The following is a 12,702-nucleotide window of genomic DNA, read 5'->3' on the forward strand; positions in this document are numbered from 1 at the left end:
TGGCGTGGTCTGAGGAGAAATCCAGCCCTTGTCTCTCTGCTGGACAATGTTTGGGGGCTGGACGTGAGGCCAGGAAGACAAGGCAGGGGGAGACAAGAGCTGCTATGGGCTGGACCGGGTCCCTCCCTAACTCGTGTGTTGATGCCTTGTTCCCTCACGTGACTGTGCGTGGAAATGGGACCTTTAGGGAAATAATTATAGGTAAATGAAGTCATAAGGGTAAGGACCTCTTCCTATAGGATTGGTGGGCTCATATGAAGGGAAAGAGAAAAGAAAGCGTGCTCCCTCTCTCTCTGTCTCTCCCTCCTGCTCTCCCTCCTTCCATCTCCTTCTTCCCAGTCTCCCCCAGCTCCCTCCCGCTCTCCCTCCCTCTCCCCCCAGCTCTTCCCCTTCCCTCTCCCTCCTCCCTCTCTCCCCAGCTCCCTCCTGCTCTCCCTCTCCCCACACTCTGCACAGGCACTGAGGAAAGGTCATAGAAGGTGGTAGTGAGAAGGCACCATCAACAAGCCGGAAAGGGAGCTCTCACCAGAAACCAAATCAGCTGAAGTTCTGATTTCGGAGTTTCAGCCCCCAGAACTATGGGAGGTTCCTGTTGTTTAAGCCACCCGGCCCGTGGTGTTTTGTTGCAGCCGTGGGAGCTAAGACAGGCACAAACTCAGGAGACAAGGGAGAAAAAACAACTCACTGTGGCTGGTCACCACTCAGGATGCATGACGTTGGTCTCAACCCTCAGCTTTCATGCCTCATCCCCTCCCCCCGGAATCTCTCCCACCTGCAGGGAACCCCAGGGGATCCTGTTCTCATCCCCCCTGGAGACCTGGGCTGACGTCCATCTCAGTCAGCTCAGGTGACCACTTTTCCTTAAAAACTGACCTTCCCACGGGCAGATGTGCTCACTGTTTCCCTCCTGTGAGTGTGTGGGGAGGACGTCCTATGGCTGTTGCCCTCTGGAGAACGACCCTCCAGTGTTCCTCTGACCTGAGGTCACTTTTCTCAGTGGGTTCTAACCTTTGAGAAAGTCGGGTGTGGGTCACCCCCTCACACAACTCTCACCCATTAGGGAGGGACTGACTGTGGGGCAGTTATCAGAGATGCAGGTATGAAGAAGACTTCCAGATCTAGAATCCGGCTGGCTGGGTGCGGATCCCAGCTCCCCCTGTGGCAACTGTGTGATTGTGGACATGTTGAGTGACCCCCGTGCATTTGCCTCAGGGGAATGTCGTGAAAGCAAAGTGTGAGAAGATGCTTTGGAGACGCCTCTCCCCGCCCCCACCCCACAGCTGAGTTCCCTTCTCATCAGGGTCGGGGAGGGAACGGGTCTTAGAGCTCTCATCTAGCCAATAACTGGCACACCAGAAAGCTCTTAAATAAAATGGAAGCTCCCAGCAAATTATTTCATGAGTTTCAGCCTTGTTCTCTGCCAACTTGATGTAGCATTATTTGAGAGGACCAGTGAGTCTCAAATATCCCACCCTCCACTAAGTTAACGGGTTGAGTCATGCCCCCCACAGAAATAAGTCCACGTCCTAACCCCTGCAACCCGTGAATGTGAATCTGAGGGGAAACAGGGCTTTTGCAGATATCATTCAATGAAGGGTCTCAAGCGAGATCCTCTTAAATCAACTGGAGGTACCTACATCTGATGACGAGGGTCCTTATCAGAGACACGCAGAGGAGGAGCGCCACCGTGGAGGAGAGGCCACGTGAAGACAGAGAGAGCCACCCGCCACCAGCCAAGGAATTCCTGGAGGTACCAGAAGCTAGAAGAAGCAAAGATAGATTCTTGCCTTGCTGAGAACTTGATGTGGGACTCTGGTCTCCAGAATGGCAGCGGAACAGACTTCTGTTGCTTTAAGCCCCCAGGCTTGTGGCAATTTCTTTCAGCAGCCACAGGAAAATAGAACACCGAAGAGGAATGTTTCAACAACGCCTGATAACTTAACATACCCTCCAATCCCTAGGGCAGGACTGGGCCCATAGTACACAACTTGAGACTGGCTGGTTCCATTGCGAATGGAAGAATGAGCCTAGAAATTGTCCAAATTTGCAAATTGTAAAGACAAAGTGGCTTCCCACACTGGCTTACAGAGTCATTTCTGAAGGTACTGTCCCACTTTCTCCTTACCTAATGCCAACTCTACCCAAATGGCTTTTCCTCCCCCGGAAGCAGGGTGTGACTACACACTTCCAGAATGCACCGTGACCCTTGGCTCTGCCAAATGTCAAAACACCTACCTCATGGGAACTAAGTTAAACACTTCTGATAGACCTTTGGCTTTAAAGACAGACGGTGCTCTGTGTTCATCTCGAGAGCTAGATCCAGCAGCTACGGCTCCAGGCAGCAAGACACGACTTCTTAAGAGAGGGGGAAAGATACTCCATGTTCCTTCCTCCCTGTGAGGGTGGGGGAGGCAGGGTGGTCAGGAGAGGTTAGAAAGTGGGGGCTCCCGTGGACTGCCGGGGAGAAGGGCTTAGGAAGGAAACTGCTTGAGCTAATAGAATTCTTGGTGGTGGTGGGCCAGGGTGGGGTGGCTTGGTAGTTTGGGACGCTCCCCACCAACTTCCAACCCCTCAAATGCAGCAAAAATACCCAAACCACTGGATTTGCATAAAAGCAAGGTACTTGCTCTGCACAAGCAGCTCCAAGTCCCCAAGCCCCCTTCCATGCCAACCGCAGACCCTCAACTCATCCGATGTCGAAGAAATTCCGGAACCACCCAGGCCAGCCCCTTCTGTCAGGCACGCTCTCTTGTAGGTGAGGGGCTGATCTGAACTCTTCTTCAAAGATGCTCTTGAGTCATGTTGGAGATCTTAAATAACCAGGGGCAACTCTGAATGTTGTTGTTCTGCAAATTGTAAAAGCCAAGTCGACCAGGGTGCCCGTGCACACACATGCCACCACACGTCCCCGCCCGGCTGCTGCCCGGGGGTACCTTCTCGGCTTCTCCTTGGTTCTACAGGTGCCGTGTAAATCAGGCCAGGCCAACAACATGTACCTTTCAAGGAGCACCACTTACACCCTTGCCTTCTCCCTCATGCTTGTCCGGGTGTTGGAAAAGGGTCTAGGCTTTCACTCTGGGGATCTGCCAGAGGCTCGGCTTGCTCAAAGCAGCTCTGCACACCCACGCTTCCTTTCCCCCTGATCTTCCCTCTCCTGCACTTGACTAAACTCACCTGCTATCCAGTCAGAAAAATAACGGCTTAGTGTTTGATTTGCTTTAACCCTCATCCCAAAGACAAGGGAAAAGCTGAAACCAGATCCACAGATTTTTATTCCAAATCTCCATTACCTATACGCACGGATCGCGTATGTAGACTTTTCCCCTATCTGCTTACGTGAGGGAGCTGCGTGCTGCTGCTGTACGGGGCAAGTGGCTCCGTCAAGTCAAGCCTGGCCTTCGGAAATATTTTGAGCTCCAGTTCTTGGGAAGCAAATTGAGGTCATACTTGGTGGTGAGGGCAGGTAAACTAAAGTAGCCCCAATACCATCTGTCCAGCGATGGCCTTTGTGTTCAGAGTTTGGACAAGGATGTGTGCCTCCCATCTTGTCCATGAAAATCCTACTGCACACAAGAACACCAGAGTGATGGAAAATAAAACCCGGCCAAAGAAATTAGGGGCCATCCCGACCCCTGAACTCAGTGTTCCCAGCCCCGCCGAGGAAGACAGTGTGATGGTACCGACGTGCCCCTTCCCCGGAAGAGAGCAGGTTTACTTCCTGCCAAACGAGCATCGTTCGAACCCAAACGTCAATCTCTCACCTTCCCTGCTTCTGGAAGGGTCACACTATTATTTATTTAGCCTTGGGTTTGTGGATCTCTGTGGCAACCTTATTTGGAAGAGCCCTGGGCACGCTCTGAGGGATAGACGGCGCCAGGAAGGCTTGTTCAGACACATCACATCGGCCACTAACCATCTCCAAAGGATCTTAAAACACCCTGCCTGGCCCAAGGGTGTTGCTCACGACTTTCATCCACACCCGCAGGCCTCTCTTCCAGGTGGACCCCTTCTCTAACGCATCACCCGTCATCAGGACCTCTTTATCTGCTGGTGTCCTTGCCCACAAGCCACCTGCATGAAGCCTGGGCTCCAACCGGTGTGTCTAAACCAGGGCTCAGCAAACTTTTTCGTAAAGGGCAACAGATAGCAAATGTGTTCAGTCCGCTGGGCCTTGCGGCTTCTGCGACTCTTCCGTCATGGTCACAGGGCTAAAGAGCAGAGCGCCATGCTTCAGTGAACGTGCGCAGCTGTGTGCCCATAAAACTTTCTGTATGGATGCTGAAATTGAAGTTTTATGCAATTTTCATACATCACAAGATATATGGTTTTTTTTTTTTCAACCACTTAAAAACATAAAAACTAGAGCTCATTTGGCGAAGCATCCGACTCTTGGTTTTGGCTCAAGTCCTGATCTCATGGGTTGTGAGATCGAGCCCCACTTTGGGCTTCCTGCTCAGTGGGGAGTCGGCTTGAGATTCTCTCTCCCTCTCTCTCTACCCCTCCAGCTCCTGCCCTCTGTCTAAAATAAATAAATCTTTAATAAATAAATAATGTAAAAACCTTCCTTCCAGCTCACAAGCAGTACAAAAGCAGGTGGTTGGCCGGATTGGGTCTGTGGGCCACCGTTTGTCCACTCTGATCTCCTCAAGAGCGGGGAAGCTCTCTCATCGACCACACCAGCAACCCCAGTGATGTCACTGCCCATGCTGCGATTTAATGCTTTGACATTGCCTTTTTCCTTCACGCCCTCTGGCAGCTACTGGGTGACGGCCAGCAATAAACCGGGAACTTCTGCATTTTGGTTAAATCCAAATTCATTACAAAGTAACCAAAGGGCTAGCTATTTTCATGGGGAGTAACAATGATGCCAAGAAGGAAAATGGGTTCTCACTTCCTCTCCTGCTGGGTGAGTGCATGCACAGATACACTTAGCCTTTTTTCCAGAAGAGGCAGCCAGTCAAGTGACAGCATAATTTGAAAGGGCAGTTCTCAGTCTGTAAAAACTCTCAAGCCATCTTCTCCCATTTCCACTCTTGCAGTACTCACTGCAGGAACGAGATAAGCCGGTAGCGGACCAGAACCCTTAATGAACTTCCCCACGGAACACAGTGTCTTTCAGCCTCTCCAGCCCTGTTGGGTAACTTATGTTCATTTCACAATTCCCAAGGATTCAGTGGGACAGCCCCCAAGCAAGACGCAACCCTAACCCGGGGAAAACACTGCATCAGGCTTTCTCTGATTTTTCTGTGTGATACTTCCTTTTGTCACAGAACCCATTTGGATTTGCTTGTAACAACATCACACGCAGAGCTGGGAAGGAGCTTCCCTTGCAAAAACCGTCCTGAACTGCTCTGTTCTGGTCTGCCTTTTAGACCGTGGTACTTCAACCACTCGGCAGCTTGGTCCACACAGTTCAAACATGTTGAATTATCCCTTAAAGCACAGACAGAGCATTGCCTGGCAGTGTTCATCGAGCAAATTCTTATTTAAAAGGGAAACATAGGGTGCCTGGGTGGCTCAGTGGGTTAAAGCCTCTGCCTTCAGCTGGGGTCATGATCCCAGGGTCCTGGGATGGAGCCCCACATCGGGCTCTCTGCTCAGCGGGGAGCCTGCTTCTCCCTCTCTCTCTGCCTGCCTCTCTGCCTACTTGTGATCTCCGTCAAATAAATAAATAAAATATTTTAAAAAAATAAAAGGGAAACATAACAGGTTGAATGTCGTAAGCATAACTTCATTTTAAAAATTTTTGATCATTTTCTTTTAAAACTTAAGGATTTTTGTTTACAAAAGTTGGGAGAAACAATCACCCTCATGAAATTCACAACTGTCTAGCAATTTCAGGAATCAGTTTCTTCAGTAGGGATTATAAACATATACCCAGGTATGTTTTTTCTTTCTGTCTTTAGGTCTGTATCTGTGTGTATGTTTACATCTGTATCTATTTTTAAAAATGATAGATAAAAACAGCTGCTAAGGGACTCCTGGGGGGCTCAGTCAGTTAAGCATCTGACTCTTGGTTTCTGCTCAGTTCATGATCTCAGGGATGTGGGATCGAGCCGTGTCGGGCTCAGCGGGGAATCTGCTTGAGACTCTCTCTCTCCCTCTGCCTCTCCCTCTCTTTCTGATCAATAAAAATAACTTTAAAAAAATAAATTGCTGTTAGTATTTGAGGGCTATGTAGCAGGCACTGTGTTCAGCACTTCCCAGGTAAAAATCTCATTTAATTCAACAATCATCTGAGAAAGAGATCATTTGTCATCCATTTACAGAATAAGAATACATTTCCTCCTCTATTCTTAATTTACAAATCCATAAGCGTTCTCTGTCCCTTTCCAAATCCATTGTGCTGTGGACTTTGACTTGAAAGGCAATCAGGCAAGGTTTTGTTGAGTGCCCTCAACTAGGGAATTAGAAGAGAGAAAGAAACTAAAAAGACACGGCCCAGAAGGAGGCAGTGTTCTGAGACATAGGAGGAAGGATCACGTACCTACATATGCATTTTAAGCCCAATTCTGCCACTCAGCTGCTACATACTCTAATTTGCTTTGCAAATTAGAAGAAATCCACAGCCTTGTACTTCCAAGTCTCTAGATAATGACAAGATGGCCAACACCGATCGTTCTCATAGCCACTGTCTTCTTTCTATAGCACCTCGTGTGACCTCTGAGCCAGGACTTAAGAGGCAATTTTGAGTCCATCAAAACCCCCGGAACCCTGAGGGAGAAAGGACACAAGAGGGGCCCCTGTCCAGAATGTCACTTAAGCCGTGGAAGACTGCTGCTGTCCGTGCCCCGCCAAGCCATTTCAAGGCTTCCTGGGGATGAAATGTGAGAGAAGATAAACTTGGCTTTCATCTTTAAAAAACATCAAAAAATAAATAACATCAAAACACAGGCTGGATAAGGAGGCCTCCGATGTGCATGCATAAGTAATGGTGCATTAATCAGTCCCAGTGGATTGCTCAAGCCCACCAGACTCCCTAAAACTGGGGACACGGGACAGAGATATACTCAAGGATTCCAGCCAGAAAGCAGGTCTGTTCCATTACATCACACGTCAGTGCTTCCTTCCTTTCTCAGCCAAGAGGAAATGATCAATTTCTCAGCCCCTCCACTCCAGGAGGCTCCAACGAAGCCCCTCAGCTATCTTGGCCATTATCTAACCGCAAAAGCCAGCCCATTGTTTGAAGTTAAGTATTTTGTTCTAGAAAACCCAGTAAGGCATTCTGCATCTTTGATTCATGATGGGAGTGGTATCTCCTCAGCTATTAAATTCTTAGGAAGACACTTCACACCCAGTAGGATGGCTATCATAAAAAAATATGGACAATAACAAATGTCCGCAAGGATATGTAGAAATTGCAACCTACAGTGCTAGTGAAAATATACACCAGGGCAACCACTTTGGAAACCATGTGGCAGTTCCTTGAAAGGCTAAACACAGTTACCATATGTCCCAGCAATTCCCCCGCCAGGGCTGCACCCAAGAGAAACGATCTCCCTCTTCCTCTGCCCCCACGTCCCCACCTCGTGCTCTCGCTCTCTCTCAAATAAACAAGTAAGATCTTTTTTTAAAAAGAGGAATCAAGTACTAAGAAATACTATAAAATGGGTGACTCTCGAAGACATTATGCTAAGTGAAAGCATGGCCAAACACAAAAGACATATATACATATAGCATATATAGCACCATTCCATTTCTATAAAATGGCTAGAATGGGCAAATCCATGGACAGGAAGCAGATCGATGGTTGTCAGGGTTCGAGGGGAAAAGGAAAATGGGAAGTGATTGCTAATTGGTACAGGGCTTCCTTTTGGAGTTATGAAAATGGTTCTGGAATTACATGGTGGCAATGGTTGCATAACCTTGTGAATATACTAAAAAAAAAAAATCACAAGTGTCCAAAAACAAATTCTTAGAACACTATTTATTAAGGATGCTATGCCAGAGCTGACCTAAGGTCCTACTCATAGACCTCACTGTGAAGACCACAAGGCTGGTGAGAACCAGTTTTGCAGCTGAGGAAGGGACAGTCCAGACAGAATCCGTGACTTGTCCAACGTTAAGAAATGAACCAATCCAAACCTGTCTCAACCCACCATCCTCTCCTGTATAAGGCTGCAGCCTTCTTTAGACCATCTGCAGTCATGTGACCCTCGGGGAACCTCCAGTTCCCGATCTGGAATAGCAGAGACCTCTGTTCTCCACCCTTCTGGAGCCTCAACTGTACAGTACAAGCTAGCGGACCCGCTTCCTGTTTCCAGATGGGTGGTTAGGTCCTCATTCCGTGGCCATTCAGGTCTACCAGGTGTCTGACTGTAACTGCGTGTTTTACTTCCCTGTATGTGCGATCAAGGAACTTTCCCCAAGATCCGGTGTAGGGAAGCTTCTGAGGTAAAGAGGCATTGAGAGGCTGAGCAGTGGAGAAGGGTACCCAGTCCCAAAGGAATCCACAGAACTCTCTGGAAGGCCCCACTTCTTTGCCCTGCTCCTCTGTCCTCCCCAGCCGGCCCGAGCCCATCACCAGCTACATTCTGGTAGCCTCTCGACTACCCCTTCCCAGCTGGAGACAGAGCAGGCCCTACTCATTTCTCAGCGAGATGCCAGACACTTTTGGTTTTTTGTAAATGAACTCACTCTTATCACGTTGCCAATCTCACCGTGGTCTAACTAGTTTCCTTAGGTCTGGTGGTGGGAGAGCGGGAAAGCCAAAAGCTCCAGGATCCTACCACACCCTGCTTCCATCTATTCATGTGGGGACAGGGCTCAAAAAAAAAAGTATTTCTCATTCTTCTCATGCACCCTACTGACTTCTTCCCCTGGATGTCAAATCTTCCAAAGTAATTCAAAAAATCCAAGTGGCCAACAGCCAGTACAGGGCTCTAGTCTACACGGTCTCCTAGAGAGCCATAAACTACCCCTTCAGTCTCCAAAGCATAAAATGCGCACCAGTGGTTTTCCCAGAGTCAGCGCAGAGAGACGGGGCCTGGCTTCAAACACGGCACCAGCACCAAGTTCTCCCACCAGGGAAGATGTCCAGCATGCCGCAGAATCGGCATTCTGCTCGCAGGTGAGTCAAAGCTGCTTTCAATTATTTTCTAAAGTCACATTCTCTCAGGTGGGATTGTAACTGGTCTCCACCGATAATAGATGGTGGGTAAAAAGCAGGAGATCGACACAGAACCCCAGGACAGTGGGCCAGCCTCCAGATGACTGGCCAGACCCTCGCTCCACTACCACCGGCCTCAAACCCAGTGAACAGCTTCAACATGGCCCTTTTTCAACCATACGGTTCTGAGAGCAGGGCTGAAGTCTGCATGAATCTGGGCTATTTCTGTCTCCCTTTCCCAACAGGGAGGCTGGCAAGCAGACATAATGGGGCCTTGAATCATAAATTCACCTTGTTAGCAGGCAAAACACCATTTCCCTCTTCAGAGTCGTGGTGGCCTGGAAATAGGTCAAAGTATTTTAACATTTGTTCAAGCTCTCTTGAAAGGCTGAAACCAGTTCTGCTCCCTGTACATTAGGAGGAAGCCAGCCTAGGAGGCTTCAAGGATCCCTCCCTAGGATCCAGATCGTCTGAGCCTCTCCTCTCATAGCACCTGCCACCAGCAGGACACCTCCCCATTTGCAAAGCTTCGCCCGCACCATCCCTTGTTTGCTTTTCTAGAAGTTAAAGCCCAGAAAGATACGACGACACCTTCGAGGCCTCAGGAAGCAACTGAGCCAGAGCTTAAACCAACTCCCCTGATTTTCACCCGATGCACCTGTCCCAGGTACCGCTGGTCCTGGCCAGTCCCTGTCGCAAGTCACCGGTTCGTAGCCAACAACGAACCTTCCCAGCTGCGCCTTTCATGCGATCACACCAAACAGCACTGAGTCAACACCCCCGAGCACAGGAAACCATTTGGTGAGACACGAGTCTTAAAAAAATAAGTTGCGTGACATTTATTTTGTCTTGTTAACATTAATATCTGTAGAAACATTTTTATTGTCAGTATAAAAATTAACAGGTCTTATTAAATACTTTCTCCAATTTTGTAACAAGTAGAATCAGTGTAATCTGCATTCATGTTGTATGGCTATAGCAAAGTGAGTAGGTGTTTGTTTCCAAAGCAAAACACGATACTTTCATATAGAACGCACAACACGGCAACATTGTGTCTCACGTTGGTACGAGGCCTGATCTTTTGGTGAGGTCCTCCCAGACTTAGGCAGAAGCAATCCCTTAAAAAGATGGAAGTATCTCCAAAACGATCAGCAGAACAACTCAGTGTTTCAATTTCTACGATGAGATGTGAAGATTCTAAAAGGCTTCTCTAACACCAGTGAATCTGGAAGCCATTATCAAAATCCACTGAAGAGAATACAGGCTAATCTGATTAACGTGCAACTCAGGGCAGAAGGCCAGCTGCCGGAGAGGAGTACAGTCGTCAACGATGGTCCATCCTCGAGGAATGGATTAAGGCATCTTTTAAGAGAACGCTGGTACCATTTGTCTTGGGAAGTCTAGTTGAATGTTCCAGGGGCCCAATGACAGAGCTGCACAGCAAAACAAAATACTCTCCTCCTAATGGGTTTGTTTCCTATCGGCGTTTTGGTGGTGTAAGAACAATCATTTGACAGCAGAGTTTAAACAGATAAATCAAAACTTCATCTTCCCCAAATTAGTCATACTCTGTAAATACTTCTCTTTTCAAAGAATCTGATAACTAGTTAAGTCCAAGCCATAGATCCACTAGTCCGATGTGCTGTCTGCACAGAAATGCCACTTAAATTACCAAACAACAAAACAAAACAAAACACAAAACTATAAATGATTAATTGTTTTGTATATTACCAATTCATTAATAAATTAACGTTATACCATTTTCCCTGAAAGCAAAAGTATTCTTCCACCTCTGCTCGGTGAAACTTAAGAAATTCTGTGTAAGAACAGCATTTAGCAAAGAGCTATTAAAAAAAGAGAGACCAATTTTCTAGGTGCCTTGGGACAGCCATTTAAAATCAATACAAAAAATAATTCCTTGTAAATATATAATATATATTTATACATAATTTGAATATATTTACATACTTCCAGCACCTATATACTGCCATTGTGCTCTGTAAGTGTGTGCTGACATATATTTTCTCCAATTATTACAAAATTCACAAGGAAGGCAGAACGTAAGTCTGCCTTGAGTTCAGAGGGCCCACAGCCAGGACCCACAGTGGGTCACAGGCGCGTGGCGGCCCACGGCAGTCCACAGCCCCAGAAACATTCTTCTTCTCCTGGTGAAGATTACAAGTTTCCAACTGTATAAATTCTTTACACGTGTGCCGATTACTTTTCCAATTATTTACTCCTCTGATCCATATATACAAGCGGAGCCAAGCGGCTCCTGGAGGCATGGCCTCCCTGCTCAGTGTGGCTAGGCTCCTGGCGCCGTCCCATGTGGGGACAGAAGGACAGAAGGACAAGCTCATTCATGTTTTAACACTGCCGTTTACGTGTGGATACTGAGGAAGGCAGGGCTCGTAAGGCATGGGGTCCGGAGAGAAAACAGAATCATCTCCCGAAGAACAAGAACTCCTTGTGTCAGGATAACTAGGTGAATACTGTTCGAGAGGCTGACTGAGGTCCAAGTACTCCTGAAAGAAGGGAAGAGAAGACGTTTTATTTCATCTCGGGTCAGGATAACAAGGTGAATACGGTTCGAGAGGCTGACTGAGGTCCAAGTATTCCTGAAAGAAGGGAAGAGAAGACTTTTATTTCAAATGCAGGCTCTTGAGATGCTCTACCAGAGAGGAGACGGGACGGGGCACCCCTGGAGGATTCAGGGACCCAGTCCCCCCTCCCCCCCGCTCCCACAAAGACCTCCTTGAGACCCCTCCCCCACTTGATTGACCCGAGGCTGCCTTGAACTCTTCTCTTACAATCCGTCATCAATAAACGAGTGGCAAGGAGGGAATGGGAAAATTCTGGGCCCTCCAGTCCACTTGCACAGATCCCAACAAGTGGCTTGCTACATGCCTCGTCAAGAAAGAGAGAGAGAGAGAGCGAGCGAGAGGCCCCACAAAAAATGAAAAAAACGCAATGTGTTTTAAGGGGACCCCTTAAAATAGTGGAGACCGTGAATATTTATTTTAAGAATTACGCTTTACTATTGCAGTTTCTAGGATAATTTAGGGGGACTCTGTCTCCATTCAGCGAGTAATTTCACAGATGGCATTCATTACTCTCAGAAGCTCTCTGAGTTTGAAAACGTAAACAGGTTCAGAAAAGGCTCGGATGTACTCGTGTATGTTAAATCCATAATGGACTGTTAAAGAAAAGTTTGAAATTCGAAAGGGGCTCTTCTGCTCCCTCCAGCCTCTGCTGGGGTTGCTGTGAAGAGAGCCCACTGGATGACCCAGGATAACATTGCCTCCAACTTATGGCAGGGTGAGAGCCCACTGCCAGGTCTTGCATGGTCTGAAAGCTAAAAACATGTTTTGAAACATGAGCTAAAATGTTCTTAACATTTTTCAAGGGTTGGAGGGGTTAAAAAATCCAAGGAAAAATAATATCTCGTGCCATTAAAATGACATCAAAGGACGTAAAATCCATATAGAATTTGAATGCTAGGGTCCATCACGTTTTACTTCAAACACAGACACGCTCATTGACGTTTTGTCCGTAACTGCTTTCTCGCCTTGACGGCTGAACTGAACGGTTGG

General features: G+C 47.7%; 1 protein-coding gene across 3 annotated transcripts in view; it reads right to left on the reverse strand.

The window, feature by feature from the left end:
• Nucleotides 1-9,924: 9,924 nt before the first annotated feature.
• LOC111144712 (fibroblast growth factor receptor 2) overlaps nucleotides 9,925-12,702 on the reverse strand; it is a 98,429-nt gene continuing 95,651 nt past the window's right edge. For all 3 annotated transcript variants that reach the window (XM_022499149.1, XM_022499147.1, XM_022499148.1), the window contains one exon: nucleotides 9,925-11,634. In XM_022499149.1, coding sequence (XP_022354857.1) covers nucleotides 11,470-11,634 — 165 coding nt within the window. In that variant the 3' untranslated portion in view covers nucleotides 9,925-11,469. The remainder of the gene's footprint in view (nucleotides 11,635-12,702) is intronic.

The sequence above is a fragment of the Enhydra lutris genome, unplaced genomic scaffold (assembly GCF_002288905.1).
Source record: "Enhydra lutris kenyoni isolate GAN:26980312 unplaced genomic scaffold, ASM228890v2 scaffoldscaffold12, whole genome shotgun sequence".
Classification (NCBI taxonomy): domain Eukaryota; kingdom Metazoa; phylum Chordata; class Mammalia; order Carnivora; family Mustelidae; genus Enhydra; species Enhydra lutris.